The 15,679-nt window shown below is 39.7% G+C and overlaps 1 protein-coding gene across 9 annotated transcripts in view; it reads left to right on the forward strand.

Annotated features, from left to right (window-relative positions):
* LOC127451390 (histone acetyltransferase p300-like) overlaps positions 1–15,679 on the forward strand; it is a 51,973-nt gene that overhangs the window by 2,840 nt on the left and 33,454 nt on the right. For 5 of the 9 annotated variants that reach the window (XM_051716064.1, XM_051716069.1, XM_051716067.1 and 2 more), the window contains exons 2-10: positions 1,578–2,137; positions 6,209–6,370; positions 8,740–8,980; positions 9,707–9,820; positions 10,991–11,218; positions 11,594–11,699; positions 11,805–11,936; positions 12,042–12,159; positions 15,166–15,322. In XM_051716064.1, coding sequence (XP_051572024.1) covers positions 1,578–2,137; positions 6,209–6,370; positions 8,740–8,980; positions 9,707–9,820; positions 10,991–11,218; positions 11,594–11,699; positions 11,805–11,936; positions 12,042–12,159; positions 15,166–15,322 — 1,818 coding nt within the window. The remainder of the gene's footprint in view (positions 1–1,577; positions 2,138–6,208; positions 6,371–8,739; positions 8,981–9,706; positions 9,821–10,990; positions 11,219–11,593; positions 11,700–11,804; positions 11,937–12,041; positions 12,160–15,165; positions 15,323–15,679) is intronic. The other 4 variants (XM_051716065.1, XM_051716073.1, XM_051716072.1 and 1 more) reach the window with 2 other exon arrangements.

The raw sequence follows: 15,679 nt of genomic DNA on the forward strand, positions 1-15,679 counted from the left end.
GTGGCGCTGGCGCATTACCGATATCTGTTTTCAATGGTTAATACCGATATCTAGAGAGCAGAGTGACCAGTGACCTGTATATTTCTTAATGATGGCAAAAAAAAAAAAAAAATTACATAAGATTGCTAAATCTAAATAAATCCTTATTTTGTACAATATTTACTCCATATTAAGGGGGAAAAAATATTTGAAAACCGATAATGTGCTCTATCCATTGTCAAGGTGGTCATTTTGAATTTTGTAATGGACGCTGGCATCATTGTCACCGTTAATCAGTCAAGCGGGCACAGTTATCGGCTAATGCAGATAATCTCAAAATAGACAAATATCAGATGATTAACTGGCCGATATATCGGTTTATCACTACTATGTAGACCACACATAAAAGTTTGCTTTCTTGCTTCATATTTAGAGTACGTTGCATTTATAAGGACCTGTCATTGCATCATAAATGCCCCCATTTTGTCCCACCATTTGTCTATTGTTAACATGTGCCATGTGTTTTTTATTAGTAAGAACCATTGGACATGCACACCGATTCTACTGCATATAGCTCTCCTGTAAGCTTCTGCATTAACCGATAATCTCAGTGTCTCACTCGTCATGAGAACTGCGCACATCAGGTGCAAAATTCTGTAGTAGAGGTGACAATTGCCCAATTTCACTTTGGTCAGTGTAGTGCCGTAGAGTCTAGTGAAGAACCGATATATCGATCTGACCAGCAAATTGGCAGATGTTTAGCCATTTTGAGATTATCGGCATTGGTAACCATACCCGCTTGGCTGTTTGTTTATCCTTGTGTCTGTTTCAAAACCTACAGACAGCCGTGTCAATAAAAAAATAGCATTTTAAAATAATTGTTGCGAATTTGGAGTAAATATTGTGTATATGTTATAAATATTTAGATACATTTCCTTCAGAATTATTTTTTTGCAGTGTGGAAGCGTGTTTTTTGTTTTAAATTAAAGTACCATTTATCGCAACAAAACTTTGTGAATGTGTACAGATTCGGATGGATCTGACAGATTCAGTGAGTAATTCTTTAGACTATTTCAAAACTATAACTTGAGTCTTTTTGACTGATTCATTAAAAGAACTGGTTAAAAGAATAATTTGTTTACGAATCGGACTACACTGATTGCGATGCATGTTTTTTCTTGTGTGCAGCAAGTTAAGACAACGTAATAGAAAGGTGTGTCTATTTATCATCTTGTTTTGTATAATTTTGACTAGGCCATTTATATGGAATGACTGTAAACTCACAGATTCTCTAAAATAGAATTTCTTTTACCCTGCCATTGTATATATTTAGAATAGTGGCGCAGGAAATAGTGATGTATATTTGACATTTTCCATCAGCAACATTACTCTACTTTAGATATTGCATCAGCCATTGAAAAACCCATATCAGTCGACCACTAGTAGTGTTTGGGAGAGGTCTGTCTCTTTTTGTTTTTGTTTTGTGGATGGTGTGTTGAGTCACCTTGGGCAGTTCATCATTATTCTGTTATACAGCTAATTATGTGTAATTTTTTTTCAGTCACACTCTAATTTAAGTCTCTTTTTCTCTGTCTTAGATTTTGGCTCTCTGTTTGACCTGGAGCATGATCTCCCTGACGAGCTCATTAACTCCTCCGACCTGGGCCTTCCTAATGGCATGGACCAGTTGCACACCAGTCTGGGTGGAGGGATGTCGGGACCCCTGGGCAGCTCAGGCCAGGACACTGCAGCCAAACACAAGCACCTCTCTGAGCTCCTCCGCCCTGGCGGCCCTCCGTCCACCTCCACCCCCGGAAACACGCCCTCCCTGGGGATGATGGGAGGTCTGGGAGGCAGCCCTGTCACCCAAGGACTGGGTGGCCCACAGCAGCAGCAGCCTGGCATGATGCCACAGCCTGGCATGGTGAGCATGAACCGGGTCATGATGGGAGCCCAGAAAGGAAACGGACAGCCACAAAGCATGATGGGTGGGCAAGTGATGAACGGTGCCCCCAGAATGGGCTATGCTAATGTGAACATGAACACGGGCATGGCTGGTAATGGGAACATGTTGCCGGATTCCCTGCAGCAACAGAATGCGGGGCAGCAGATGGCACAGGCGGCAATGAGACCTCAGCAACCAGGAGTAGTGAACAAGGTAATGCATAAAATGGGCCTGTTACATATCAGTATAATAACAATGAAAGTGATTCTGTGTGTTCGTATGAGGAATACTTCACCCCCCCCAAAAAGCCACCCAGTAGATAATCCACTCGCTTGTTTGCTGTTTCGTGCCTGTTTGTGATTATATTTTTAAATTTTTACTGTCGGGGCTCACTTGGCTTTTTGAACATTAAAATAACTGTCAACATAATTGTGTTTGGCAGACGTTGGCTTTCATGCATCCTGTGAACTCTCCACATTTCAAAGCTCGTAGATCACATCTTTTTTTTCCCCTCAATTAATGTTTTTTGGAGTTTTGTGTCAACTGAAATTTCTTGGAAAACATTTTTTGTCAGCGCAATGATCCAAAACACTTTAAACAACAGTACAACCCATTGAAGAGAGTGTATGTCTATCCTTCACAGTCTCGTTTTTATTAAAATCAAAAATCAAATATGGCACTACTGTCTCCTGTGACCATTTGTGATCAGATTTCAAGGGGAGCATCTCTGATTTCATGACAACATACATCAGTCACTATGTCAGTGTGCTACTGCATGATGATAAACTGCAAAAAAAGTGGTGAAAGAATAAAACCAGCATGCTGTTTCTACCAGATGCATTTGAAATTCAGTCTGCTGTCCGGGATGCATTCAGGACAGATGGAGTTTACACCACAAATTTGATGTGATGTCACATGCGTTTTTGACTATTTCCCGTATGTGGTTTTTGTGATCTGATCACAAAACATTTTTAACCCCATTCACACCTGTATCTAACACTGGCCACTTGTGATCAAATCACCCGAAATCTTAATACCAGGTTTAAATGGGGTCTAAAAGCATAGAACAAAGTGTTGATGTCTTGAGGCTTTCATACACCTGTCAGTCACGTGGACCCAGACTTAAAGGTTTAGCTGCTTTGGAGGGAATTTTAGTGAAAGTTCTCAGAATTTATGAATTTTTTGTGAGATTTTTTTCCATAAGGACATTTAGGGTGTCACTGTCCTGATACATGAAGCAGTTTTGTGTGACGGCATTCCATTCCACTCTATTAGAAATGCAATTATTTGATGTCCTGTTTTTCTTTTCCTCATAGGGCTGTTGTAGATATCAAGTAGTGTAGTAGACTAATAAGGGGAAATATACCATTGAGGTGAATACATAAAAATATGAGTGAACTTGGTGTTTCTGTGGCTGTTCGGATGTGAGATGTGTTTCTCTATTTTGAAACTGATCTCCATTTGAAAAACCTTCTCTTACGAGGAACTGTGCGCACCATTTTGTTGATTCAAAGGCGATTGCACAACCTGGACAGCAGGAAATGGGCAGAAAAAAGAGGGAATGAGTTTTTTTTTTTTTTTTTTTTGCTGGGTCCTTCTTGACAGCGCTGTTTTGCAGTTGTTTGTGTTTTTGAGGAATAGATACTTTGCTGTGATACCACAGTTCCAATAATAATGTATAGGCCTATATAAGATGAATTCAAAATAGTAACATGAATGTCAAATAGTCAGAATGAAGTTAGGCTACTGATGTTTACTGTCTTGTTTTTTTATTTATTTATTTATTTTTTTTGTAGCCTTTAGTTTACACCATGAACCTCCATTTAGGCTACAGCTACTTGCTAATCGGTTGCAGGTGGTATTAGGACGTTCTCTTTGTAGAGTATCTGATTGGACAGAAATCTGTATAGTGCAAGATGAGCCATCAATATGTTTGGTCTGTGATCCCAGAGATTGTAACATTTTAGATAGGACTGTCCCTATATAGGGTATACAGTATACTGATACTGGTTTTGGAATCGGGTCCGATACCACGCTCATCTACTTGTACTTGAGCTTGTAAAAATGCTCCGAGACCAAAAACCGATACAGTCTGATGTGCGAATGTCATTCAGTAACCATTCAGCGCACAAATTAAGATCACATTATGTCCTAGTGTTATTATTAAACTGCAAATTTTGTGTGATTTAAAGAGATAAATATATAGTTTGCATGTGCTGCGCACTTCAAATGTGAGTGAATGCGTGGAGGCGGTGTTGTGCTGACATAAAGACACAAAGTACTCCAACCTTTTAGAGCTCCTTGGCTCATACACGGAACACACCATCATTAGCATCACACTTTCTGTTTGCTGCAGATGACAGCGAGCAGAGCGCTAATTCACTTTGTAGCACAAGGCACATACAGACTACATATTTATTTAATTAAAAAGCAGCCTTGTGCAGTTTAAGGATAACTTTAGGGGAGTTTCCCATTCAGAAGTGATCCTCCCTTTGCCCTATTCCCTTCAAAGACTTTACCATCCACTGTGAGATCTTAGGATGGCTGAAAGGTGTGTAGCTCAAAAATAACGTTCATTCGGAACTCACTTTTTAAGTAATTTTATTTCTGTTTGAAGCGATCTTACAGTATGGCTATCATTGTTCTCCCTTTTAAGTGCCCTTCGGAGGCTGATTTATCCCGATTGGAATGCAGGGTTTGTCACACAGTGACCTGCTTTTCCGGAGGTGAGAAGCTACCGTTAAAAACACACAGAAATAGAAAGAGCTTCTCTCCAAAATAAAAGCTTCTGCCAAAATAAAAGCACAATTTAAATGAAAAAAGGACAACAGAAATATAGCACTTCTAGCGTCTAATATTCACTACTACTACTACTACTACTACTAATAATGACAAATCAATAGTATATGTATTAGATTTAAGCAATATCTCACATCTGTGATGCTCTGTTATATAGCACTTTATTTTACAAAAATAACTCCACAGCACAATCCAAAAACAACATTGGAGTTCTGTATAAAAGCGCTTCATTTGTTAAAAATAATACAATATTATGTTGAAAATTAATTTTTCAATTTTCATTTAAGTTTTGATGAATTTAATTTATTTAGACACTGTTTCAGAGGTAGCAACCTTTTTGACATGTAGTGCCATTTTTTATTTTCCTGGTCAATGGCTGCGCCATTAGCGCTAGTACGCAAGCAACAGTGAGAGAGGAGCAGGCTATTTTATTTATATGAAGTTTTTCGCACCTGCATTCCAATCTACATCTTGATGTAATCCTTCCTCATGATCATGCAGTGTGTTTTCATCAGTGAATAGGAGGCTAAACACTATTAAAATGTGACGAGACTCTCGCTGCGTGTGCAAGCCATTCACGCGTCACAAGCCGATCGACTATTTAGCCCTTTTCGATGAATCGCACCTGCAAAATCTTAAAACTTTATTTCCAGGTTTAATTTATATTTTGAATAGATTCAGATTTTTATGTTTTATGTTTTCTCTTTTAATCGTTTAATGTAGTTTTGAATGTGACCATGGTTTAAGGAGGGTGTACCTGTATGCTGGGTTGGAAATCTCAAGGATTAATAGTGGTGTTTTCCTTATTACATGACGTGTTGTTCTGAAAGCAAAAAGAAACAAATGAAACACTGAATGTAGGCTGTCATCTGCGTAGCCTGACCAAAGCAAAGCGGGTGCGTTTACTCGCGCGATTAACTGAACGTGAAGTGCTGCCGGCTCATGATGTGCGAGTCTGTTGTGTATACTGCAGTCTCGTCACATTTTAACTTTTTGTTTAGCCTCCCATTCAGCTGATGAAAACACGCTGCGTGATCATGAGGAAGGGTTACATCAAGATGTAGATTGGAATGCAAGTGTGGAATTTATTTAAATAAAATAGTCTCCTTCTCTCTCGCCGTTGCTGGCGTGCCAGTGATTACCCTTCCGCGTGCCATAGGTTGTCGGCCCCTGCACTATTTTGATGAATAAAATTGAAATAACTTGTTCATATGGAATTCAGAAAAACATTTAAAAAACCAGGTATCGGTCTCGTACTCGTTCTCAAAAAAATGGTATTGCGACATCCCTACTTTTAGGAGTAAACTAGAAAATAAAGCTTCAGAGCTCATAGATATAGGCTAAAAGCCACAAAACTCCCAATTATGATTTCTTTGGGTCTTCACAACACTTGTTCTGTCATACTTTTAAACTCAGTCTTTTAATCACGTTGCAAACCTGGCCCGCTATGTGATCGAATGGATTTCTTACTTCTCTCTTTCTCAGATGGGAATGATGGGGGCTCCGAGCCCCTACAGCAGTTCGTATGCTCAGTGCGGGAGTCAGTCTCTGGGACCCCAGCTCCAAAATAAAGCAGCTCAACCCAACAGCATTAACCAGTTCAACATGGACAAGAAACCTCAGCACGGGCAGAACATGGGGGGCATGGTGAGAGAACTACAGGGAAAACATCATAGCAAACCACACCCACGCTTGCTCTCTAAATCTTTCTTCCTTCAACAAGAAGTTTTTTTCTTTTCCCTCAGATATCCAGCAGCTTTATTTTGGTTGGTCGATTGGTTATAAGTTTGCCCACAGAGAATTTTTGACCACAAAACATGAATGCCATCGTTCACAGAGTTGTACACATCCCCCACCCATCGTGTTTTGAATGAGTTTAGAATAAATGTAGAATAAGAAAAAGCTAAAATGTAAATGTTTTGGCTACTTCGATCATTTTCAACAAATAAGAGTGTAGCTAATACTCTCAGCTCAATTTCATTCTGTTTAAATGTTTTAATTAATTCTGCAGAATTCTGTATATATTCTCCCACAATCAATGCAGAAAATCATAAATGTGCACATTATGTGTGCACCCATGGATGGGTATAAATCACCAAGGATGTGATTTTAAGGCCTGGAAAAGTAATTGAAATGTATAAAATCTTGATAGAAATGTTCCAGGTTCAGTACAAGTTAAAGAAATAGTTCACCAAAATTCTCATCATTTACTCACCCTCGTGCCATCCCAAGATGTGTGTGACTTTCTGTCCTCTGCTGAACAAAAAGATTTTTAGAGGAATATAGGTCCATGCAATGCAAGTGAATGGTGACCAACATTTTGAAGCTCCAAAAAGAACAAAGGCAGCATAAAACTCCAGTGGTTTAATCAGTGTCTTCTGAAGCGAACCAATTGGTTTTGGGTGAGAACAGACCAAAATAAAACTCCTTTTCCACAGTGCATTTTGACAGCAGTCTCCTTGGTGATCATGATTTCAAGCTTGATTACACTTCCTAGCACCATCTAGTGCTCTGTGTATGTGTGAAGCACTAGGAAGTGTAATCAAGCTTGAAATCATAATCGTGCCTAGAGAATGCAATGGCAAGATGTACAGTGAAAAAGGAGTCACATTTTGGTCTGTTCTCACCCAAAACTGATTAGATAGCTTCTGAAGACATAGGGCGAATTCCAATTGAAAGTGATCATCCCTATGCCCAACTCCCTTTGAAGGACAGATCTCTTGATGTGGGCACTCTAAAGGGAGCATGAAAGTACTGTATGAATGTACCCTTCACTAATAGTTATGTAAAAGGACTCTTCTTCTGTTTGGAACGAACTTTCAAGTGGCCTCCCCTTCCCGCAGTGCCCTTCAAGGGCGTAAATCTGCTGTATGGAAAATGGCCGTGGATTAAACCACTGGAGTTTTATGGATTACTTCTGTGCTGCCTTTATGTGCTTTTTGGAACTTCAAAGTTCTGGTCATCATTCACTTGCATTGAATGGACATACAGGGTCAAGATATTCTTTTATACTTTTTTGTTTGTATTCAGCAGAAGAAAGAAAGTCATACACATCTGGGACGACATGAAGTAAATGAGATAATTTTCATTTTTGAGTGAACTATCCCTTTAAACTCAATCAACAACATTTGTAGCATAATGTTGATTACCACAAAAATAATTTCGACTCGTCCCTTGTTTATTAAAAAAAAAAAAAAAATGCAAAAATCGCAGTTACAGTGAGGCACTTAGAATGAAAGCGAATGGGGCAAGTCCATAAACATTAAAATACACCTCAAAAGTATATCCACAAGAGGTAAACATTAAATGTGTTAACGTGATAAATGAAATTGTTTTAAATGATTTTAGTGTGATAAAAAAGTATGAAAATAAGTTTTTCTAGTAATATTAAGCCCAAAGTATACTTTGGTCAGAAGCGAACGCTCAGGACGCATGACGCAAATCTCGTCATCAGCAGAGTGCTCGAGCACGAACGTGTGCAGCCAGATTTTTTCTAACGCGCGTCTTTGAACGCGCAGTCTGCGCATGCGCCTGGAATTATTTTAATGAATTGGTGGATCCACAAAGTTTCAATAATACATTTGAGCCGTTGCTGTCACGAAGAAACGTTAGAAGAAGACATAATCGCCGGTAAATAACAGGAAGGTAAACGAAACGAAGGTAAAAACAAAAACAGTAGATATGCACGTTAAGAGCGCGTGAGTGAAGAGGTCAGGAACCTGCATTTGTACAACTCGAGTCTTAAGGAATATATAGACATCTTGATGGGTCTAAACACCTGAAGAGAAATTGTCCGGCGTCTCATAGCAGTCGTAGCGCGCATGCGCCAAACGCCTGTATATAGGCGTATCGTCAACTGGAGTATAATTTGACAGGCTCACGTTCGACTGTACGCAGACGCTGTGCGTTCGCGTCAAAATCGAAGTATACTTTGGGCTTACATCTTAAAAAGATTTAATCGGCTTGACAGTGCAATCTCTAAAACTACTGCAAAATCATGGATTCTGTCTCTATAGCAGAGCTCAGGTGTAGTGGGTGGTGTATCGGGGCCGGGTGGGGCAGCAGCGCCACCTGCAGCAGACCCAGAGAAACGTAAACTAATCCAGCAGCAGCTGGTGCTGTTACTGCACGCGCACAAGTGCCATCGCAGGGAGCAGACCAACGGGGAGGTTCGACAGTGCAACCTGCCCCACTGCAGAACCATGAAGAACGTCCTCAATCACATGACACACTGTCAGGCTGGCAAATCATGTCAGGGTGAGTGTGGCCATTAAATGCCATTTCAGAATGGCATACTAGTACTGTTACTGAATACTGTGCACATTATGCAAATTTTCTCAATAGCTTGCCTCCTACATTTACCAGAGCACACCCCTTGAGATACTATATCCCATAATACAGTGCTCTCAATAGCCCCGTTCACACATGCAACTAGGTAAATAACAGGAAATTTGTTGGGTTGCCTTTACTGGAAAATGTACCAAATGTGCTGTTCACACATACCATCAAGGAAATGTATGATACAACTTCACATTTAGGAAAATTGACAGTGCAGAATTGACCAGTATTATCAAATGGGTCGTGTTCACACATGACCTCTAAACTGGAAATTGTAGGTCATTTTCTGGAAAAGGCTGTATGTGTGAACGCGACTAATGTCACTTTCAGTGTCCAGTGTAACAAATGACAATGATATCATCCTCCTTGACTCAATATTTGATTTAGAAGTAACATTTTAAAATACACAGAATTGTATTCAAAAGGTATTTAAGTGTGAGCTGTGATGAAACTCACCACTTTCTGAATTATGTATGTAATGTAGTGAGGTCATGTGACAACACTGAAAATGTTGTTTGAATCAGTTATTATTACATACTGTATATTTTCAAGTTACATACAAAAAACAGTAGCCTTTTTACACTGTTTATATTTTATCTTCCCTCACTGACATGGCATCTTACTAGTGTGTGTGTTCCTCTGCAGTGGCTCACTGTGCCTCCTCCAGGCAGATCATCTCTCACTGGAAGAACTGCACGCGACACGACTGTCCCGTCTGCTTGCCGCTCAAGAGTGCCGGGGACAAAAGGAACCAGCAATGTGAGTTCACACTCAGAAACACTTAAGGGCTTTGTTCACACTGCACATAAATCCAATTTGTTTTTCATATCTGATCTTTGTTCTTTCTGAAACTGTTCGAACTGTCATTTTGTAAATAATGACATTGGATCAGTTACTTCAGACACTGTAGTTAATGTTTGGTATATGTTCATCAGTTACATATAGTATTGACTTAAGCGTCAGCACAGCGCCAAGAGACATGAATCCATCATAACAAGTCGTGCTAAACTTATGAGCTGCATAAGACATTACAAGCATCAAACCAAGTGTGAAAATAGCCTTGATGGTTCTCTTTAACCTATAGGTTCACATGAATCTTAAAGGAATATTCTGATTTCAATACAAGTTGAGCTCAATTTCCAGCATTTGTGGCATTATGTTGATTTACCACAAAAAAAGTAGTTTCGACTCATCCATCCATTTCTTTAAAAATAGCAAAAATCGAAGTTACAGTGAGGCACTTACAATGGAAGTGAATGGGGCCAGTCTATAAACGTTACAATACTCAATTTTTCAAAAGTATAACCACAAGACATGAACAATATGAGTGTTAACATTATTTTAGTGTGATAAAATCGCTCTCTAACCTTCTGTTACATCCAATTTTACAACATCGTTGCCATGACAACTTAACGCCGTAAACCCTGAAGCCACCGTAAAAATGGCAATTTAAACATTAAAGCTCAAATAATAGATCATTTTAACAGAACAATTAATGTAAGTGCTTTTATAAAATTATAAGCTTCACATTTCTGCCTTTAAACCCTCTAGAAATTGGTCCCATTCACTTCCATTGTAAGTGCTTCACTGTGACCTTGATTTTTGCTTTCTTTAAAGAAAATGAGGAACGAGTCTAAATTATTTATGGTGGTAATTAACATTATGCCACATATGCTTTCGACTGAGCTCATTCCTTTAAAGCTAGATTACACCACACGACTTGAACACAGATTTGAGCCCCGATTTGCAAAGCAGGCAAAGTCAGTGCCCGTCACCTCCAGTTTGCAGATTTTGGGCCAGTCGGAGTTCACAGATTTCACAGAATATCACTCCTGGCCATTAGCTAACACTATTCTCAGACTTATTTTCATTGGATTTGAATACGGTTGTTGGATGATATCCTTTTTTTAAGCCTCTCTCTTTCTCTAGCCCTTTTGGCCGGAGCTGGTATGAGTATAGGTGGTCCATTAGGGGGGTCATTGCCCGGTGGCCAGCCTTCAGCTCCAAATTTGAACCCGCCCAGTCAGATCGACCCAAGCTCCATCGAAAGGGCGTATGCTGCACTTGGACTCACCTACCAGGGCAACCAGGCAGCCAATCAGAATCAGCAGAGCTCTGTGCCCACTCAACCTGGCATGAGAACGCTCAACAACATGGGTGAGATATTCTGCAAACTTCAAGTCTCCGATACTGATCTTTTGGGAGAATAAAAGTCTCCACTGACATTAATTTGAAAACTGTTTTTATACATAATTGTTTGTGTATCTTGTATAGAACTAGAAATGTACATGTTCATTGAAACACCAGATCAATTAAAAAAATAATCATCTACCAAGCTTTATAGTTGTTGGAGTTGCATAGTGGTTAAATATGGTAATGGTGACCAAAAAGTTTTAGGTTCAGACCCTGCAAGGGACATTCAAAACACTTCATAAGGATTTGTCCTGTAACGAGTGTATTATAGGTTGCTTTGGTTAAGTGTCTGCTAAATGACTACTTGCAGTATGTAAAGTCTTATACCGTGTGTCCCAGCAGGTGGGAATCCAATGGGAGTGAACGGTGGTGTTGGTACGATGTCAAACCAGCATCCTGGAATGCTGCCAGATGGCATGATGCACCGAAACATGACAGCACAGAGGTATTGAACATCACTGGAGCTTGGTGGACCAACACTGCAGCCATGATTGTTCTGTCTGGAGTCAGACCAACTTTTTTAACACTCTGATCTCTCTCTCTCTGTCAGTCTGATGAATGATAGCTCAGGTGTTGGTAATATGGCTTCTGGAGCGACGGCCACTCCCCCTTCTGCAGGAATGAGGAAGAGTTGGCATGAAGACATCACACAAGACCTTCGCAATCACCTTGTACACAAACTGTGAGTGCAGGTTTATGTAGGAGCTGTGATGATGTCTGTTGTTTATTCCAAACCATGTTTGTTTGCGCTGTCATTCACATGTGTCCTGTTTGTGTGTGTGAGTAGTGTGCAGGCTATCTTTCCCACTCCAGACCTTGCAGCACTGAAGGATCGGCGGATGGAGAATCTTGTAGCTTATGCACGCAAGGTGGAGGGTGACATGTACGAATCTGCCAACAGCAGGGTAAGAACACACTCATGCACACTTCATGTTTTTATATTTCGGTCAAAATCTGTGGAAATATAATAACCATTTTAAAAAGCATCTTAAAATCGTGGTCCATCTTTTCAGCACAATGGCAGTGGATAGTGCAACACTTTAAAGCTTAAAAAGGGCTCAAAAGGATCATAAATGTAGCCCATGCAGCTTGTGCGTCATATTCCTAGTCTCTGGAAGCCCCGTTCACACTTGCAGCAACATTATTGCTTGATGTCACTAGTTTTTGTACTGTAAGTTGCTACTTGGCATTCCTGCTGTCGCTCTAATTTATTGGTGGACTGCACGTCTGGCTATATCTTTTGAAACTCTGATCACAAACACTGAGATGAGACATATTGCCGGTAAAATTAAGATATCATTCTAATCTGACATGGAATTCGTTTTCTTGTTGCTAAAATGAACATTGTGCAGGGGAGAGTGTTTTTATGTAAACTGCAGCAGTGCTCAATGCATCATAGCATGAACAAGATGAGCGATCTATTAATGTATGACTCAAACTCACTCAGACTGCAGACAATTTCTTTTCCACAAATAACTTTTTTATTATATCATTTGTGATTACAGTCAAATCTTATAAAACAGTGGCATTTCTCACAGAAACATTAAACTTCTCCATCTTGCCTGTACTTGTCTCCAGTATCTCACAAGAGACTGATAATGTGAGCTCCACTGACACCGTCTTCACTCCTATTAGTAATCGCTGCTGAAAGTTGCTCTTCGTTTGTATAAAGTAAAACTTTTCTCAGCTTTCTGAAGTCGCTGAACACGCCCACAGCTAGTCAACGTCGCTCATGTCACCAGATGTCGCAAACTGTCATTAAAAATGAATGAGCTCATGTTGCTACGTGTGTGAAATATTAATCGAATTTAAGATAAAAATGCACATTCAAATGCTAAAATGAGCATCCGAGTTTTGGATGTGTGCCAAGCACTGATGATGACTCAAGGCCCCGATATACTTCCAGAGAAGTTCTTTTTAGTTCTTCGTTCAGGGGGAAAAAGAAGTTCTAAACAGCCGAACAACGGTATACTGTTTGCGAACATTCAGACATCGGACGCACCGCTGTGGGAGGCATTTAGAGGAGCATTTAAATATGAGGATACTACATGTAAAACCTTAGAAATGTGTTATCAATGACTTAATGCCTCAGTCTAGGAGTAGAATACACATGAGGTCAATAAAAGCTCTTTAAACAACTCGATGATGATTTGAAGTAATATATAAACTGTAGATGATAAGAGAGGCGTATCTTACTTTGGTCAGATGTGTGATTGGCTTTCGCTGCAGATGGCACATGAGTGAATGGGCACTTGAGAGTATTTGAGTAGATTTGATTCCTTTTGTAGGCTAATTAAACAAAGTCTTGCACGCTGGGGTGTTCATATTGAATACTGACTGAAAATGTAAACAAAGTAGTAGGTGAAGCTTCAGGTCACACTTACAGATGACGTGGACCAATGGCAGCAAGGTTTTTAGCAGTCGGTTAGAAGTTTATGAAAGTTCACCCAGGCGAGCTGTTAAGAACCACTGAAATGAACTCAAAAACACCTTCTTTTTGGCCAGATTTAGTTCTAAATGATGTTATACCTGTTCGTTCTCCAATTTCGTATGATTTATTCATGGGCCTTTAGGTGGTTTTCATACTATGCACATTTGCTGCTGTCTGATACTTAGTGCGGTTGTTCCTGGCGGCCCCTACAGCGTTGGTCTGGTTTTAGACTCTCTCAGATTCTGTCGAAACCTGGTGCTATTCTGTCATCACAAACAAGCACATGATGGAGAACACAACGCGGGTCAATGTATTTCTATGTTTTGTATTAATTTGGTGGCATTATGCACACCAGAGTGACACTTGCATCTCTGTGTGTTGCATGCCGTAATTTAGCAGATATGCATGTCCAGGAGACATGCACATCTGTTTTTGTGCAACTGGTGATGTTGTCATGGTTAAATCTTTAAAAAAGCATTTGCAGGTTATTATACTTCCTGAACAAGTGCGGACCCGAGTACAGGTTGCTTTCTCTTATGCGAACCGTGCCACAGTTCCATTGCAACCAAGCTCGGACCAGCTCTGACAGTTAGTCTCGTGTTCGGTACCACAGTCTGCTCCTTAGTCCGCAAAACAGCTTTCATATTACCAATTTTACATTCTTGGGCTAAAACGACACAGTGCGATGAATAAAACCGAACACGGGTGTCTCGAGACACGTTTTAAAGGCTGAATTTCCATTTAAAATTGACACAGCGTCTAAAAAATGCACCGTTACTGCATGAGACGCTGACAAAAACAGCAAGACATGATGCAATAGTTAAAGATGTCCTTCTAGCGCTTTAATGTAAAAAAAAAAAAAAAAGATGGAAGTGTTTCGAGTTAACAGTTGCATCTTGACCTTGCCTTGCTCTGTTATCAGCGTCTCGCTGCATAAGCATTTGGTACATACGTGCAACTGTATTAAATGAAACATACTGCTACCGCCGGTATTATGAAGATTGAGTTTGTGGTAGTTTCATTTTATATTTAATGTTTTGAGCATATGAACTTGCTAAATCTTTTTACTTTATCATTTTACGCACGTTTAAAGCCAGATATGTTCTTTGCAATAAACAGTCGCTGCAACACGGTGCTGATTGGTTAATATTAATTTGCTGCGCCCTCTTGTGGACATAGGAGACAAACATCGATTTTAAAAATCAGATGTCTTGTTGATTTTTTTTTTTTTTTTTTCCTCCACCTAAAATAATGTCTTTAAAATTCGAATACAATTTGAAATACGATTTATGCGAGAATTTGAGTTGTTTAGTGCTACAACAACACAAGTTCTTGTCTGAATGGGGGTGTCCTACTTGGACGAAGTGTGGTTCACACATTTTATGTGTTACTTCACATAACTCATACAAGGCTGAGCCTTAACATCCCTCTTTTATGAATGCGTAAGTCTTTGCCTCATAAGTGTGTGCATCTCTTTCAGGCGGAGTATTACCACTTGTTAGCAGAGAAGATTTATAAGATTCAGAAGGAGCTGGAGGAGAAGAGGAAAACCAGACTGCAGAAGCAGGGTATGCCTAACATGCCCAACAGTGCCCTACCTCAAGCACCAGCCGGCATGAATCAGGCACAGCTGCCCAGTATGTATACTTGCACACCTCTGACCTCAAAGTATTTGGACACTTAAATCACACTTAAATGTACTCACAATAATTTCGTTGTACTTGTACAATGACAATAAAGAGCTTGAAAAAAGCTGTATGAAAGACTTTGCATTAGATGATAAGATATCAAGTCAAGTGACATTTTTATTTCAAAGACTGGTGACCCACATTTCAAGCAAATCTCAGTATTTTCTTTGCTTTATGTAATCTTGGACTGACACCTAGGGGCTTGGATGCAGCATTATTGAAAAACAATAGTTTTCAGTTACAGATGCCATTCAGAATGTCCAATAACAGGCTGGTTACTGAGATTAAAGGGATAATTAACCCAAA

Source organism: Myxocyprinus asiaticus, chromosome 14 (assembly GCF_019703515.2).
Source record: "Myxocyprinus asiaticus isolate MX2 ecotype Aquarium Trade chromosome 14, UBuf_Myxa_2, whole genome shotgun sequence".
In the NCBI taxonomy this organism is placed as follows: Eukaryota; Metazoa; Chordata; class Actinopteri; order Cypriniformes; family Catostomidae; genus Myxocyprinus; species Myxocyprinus asiaticus.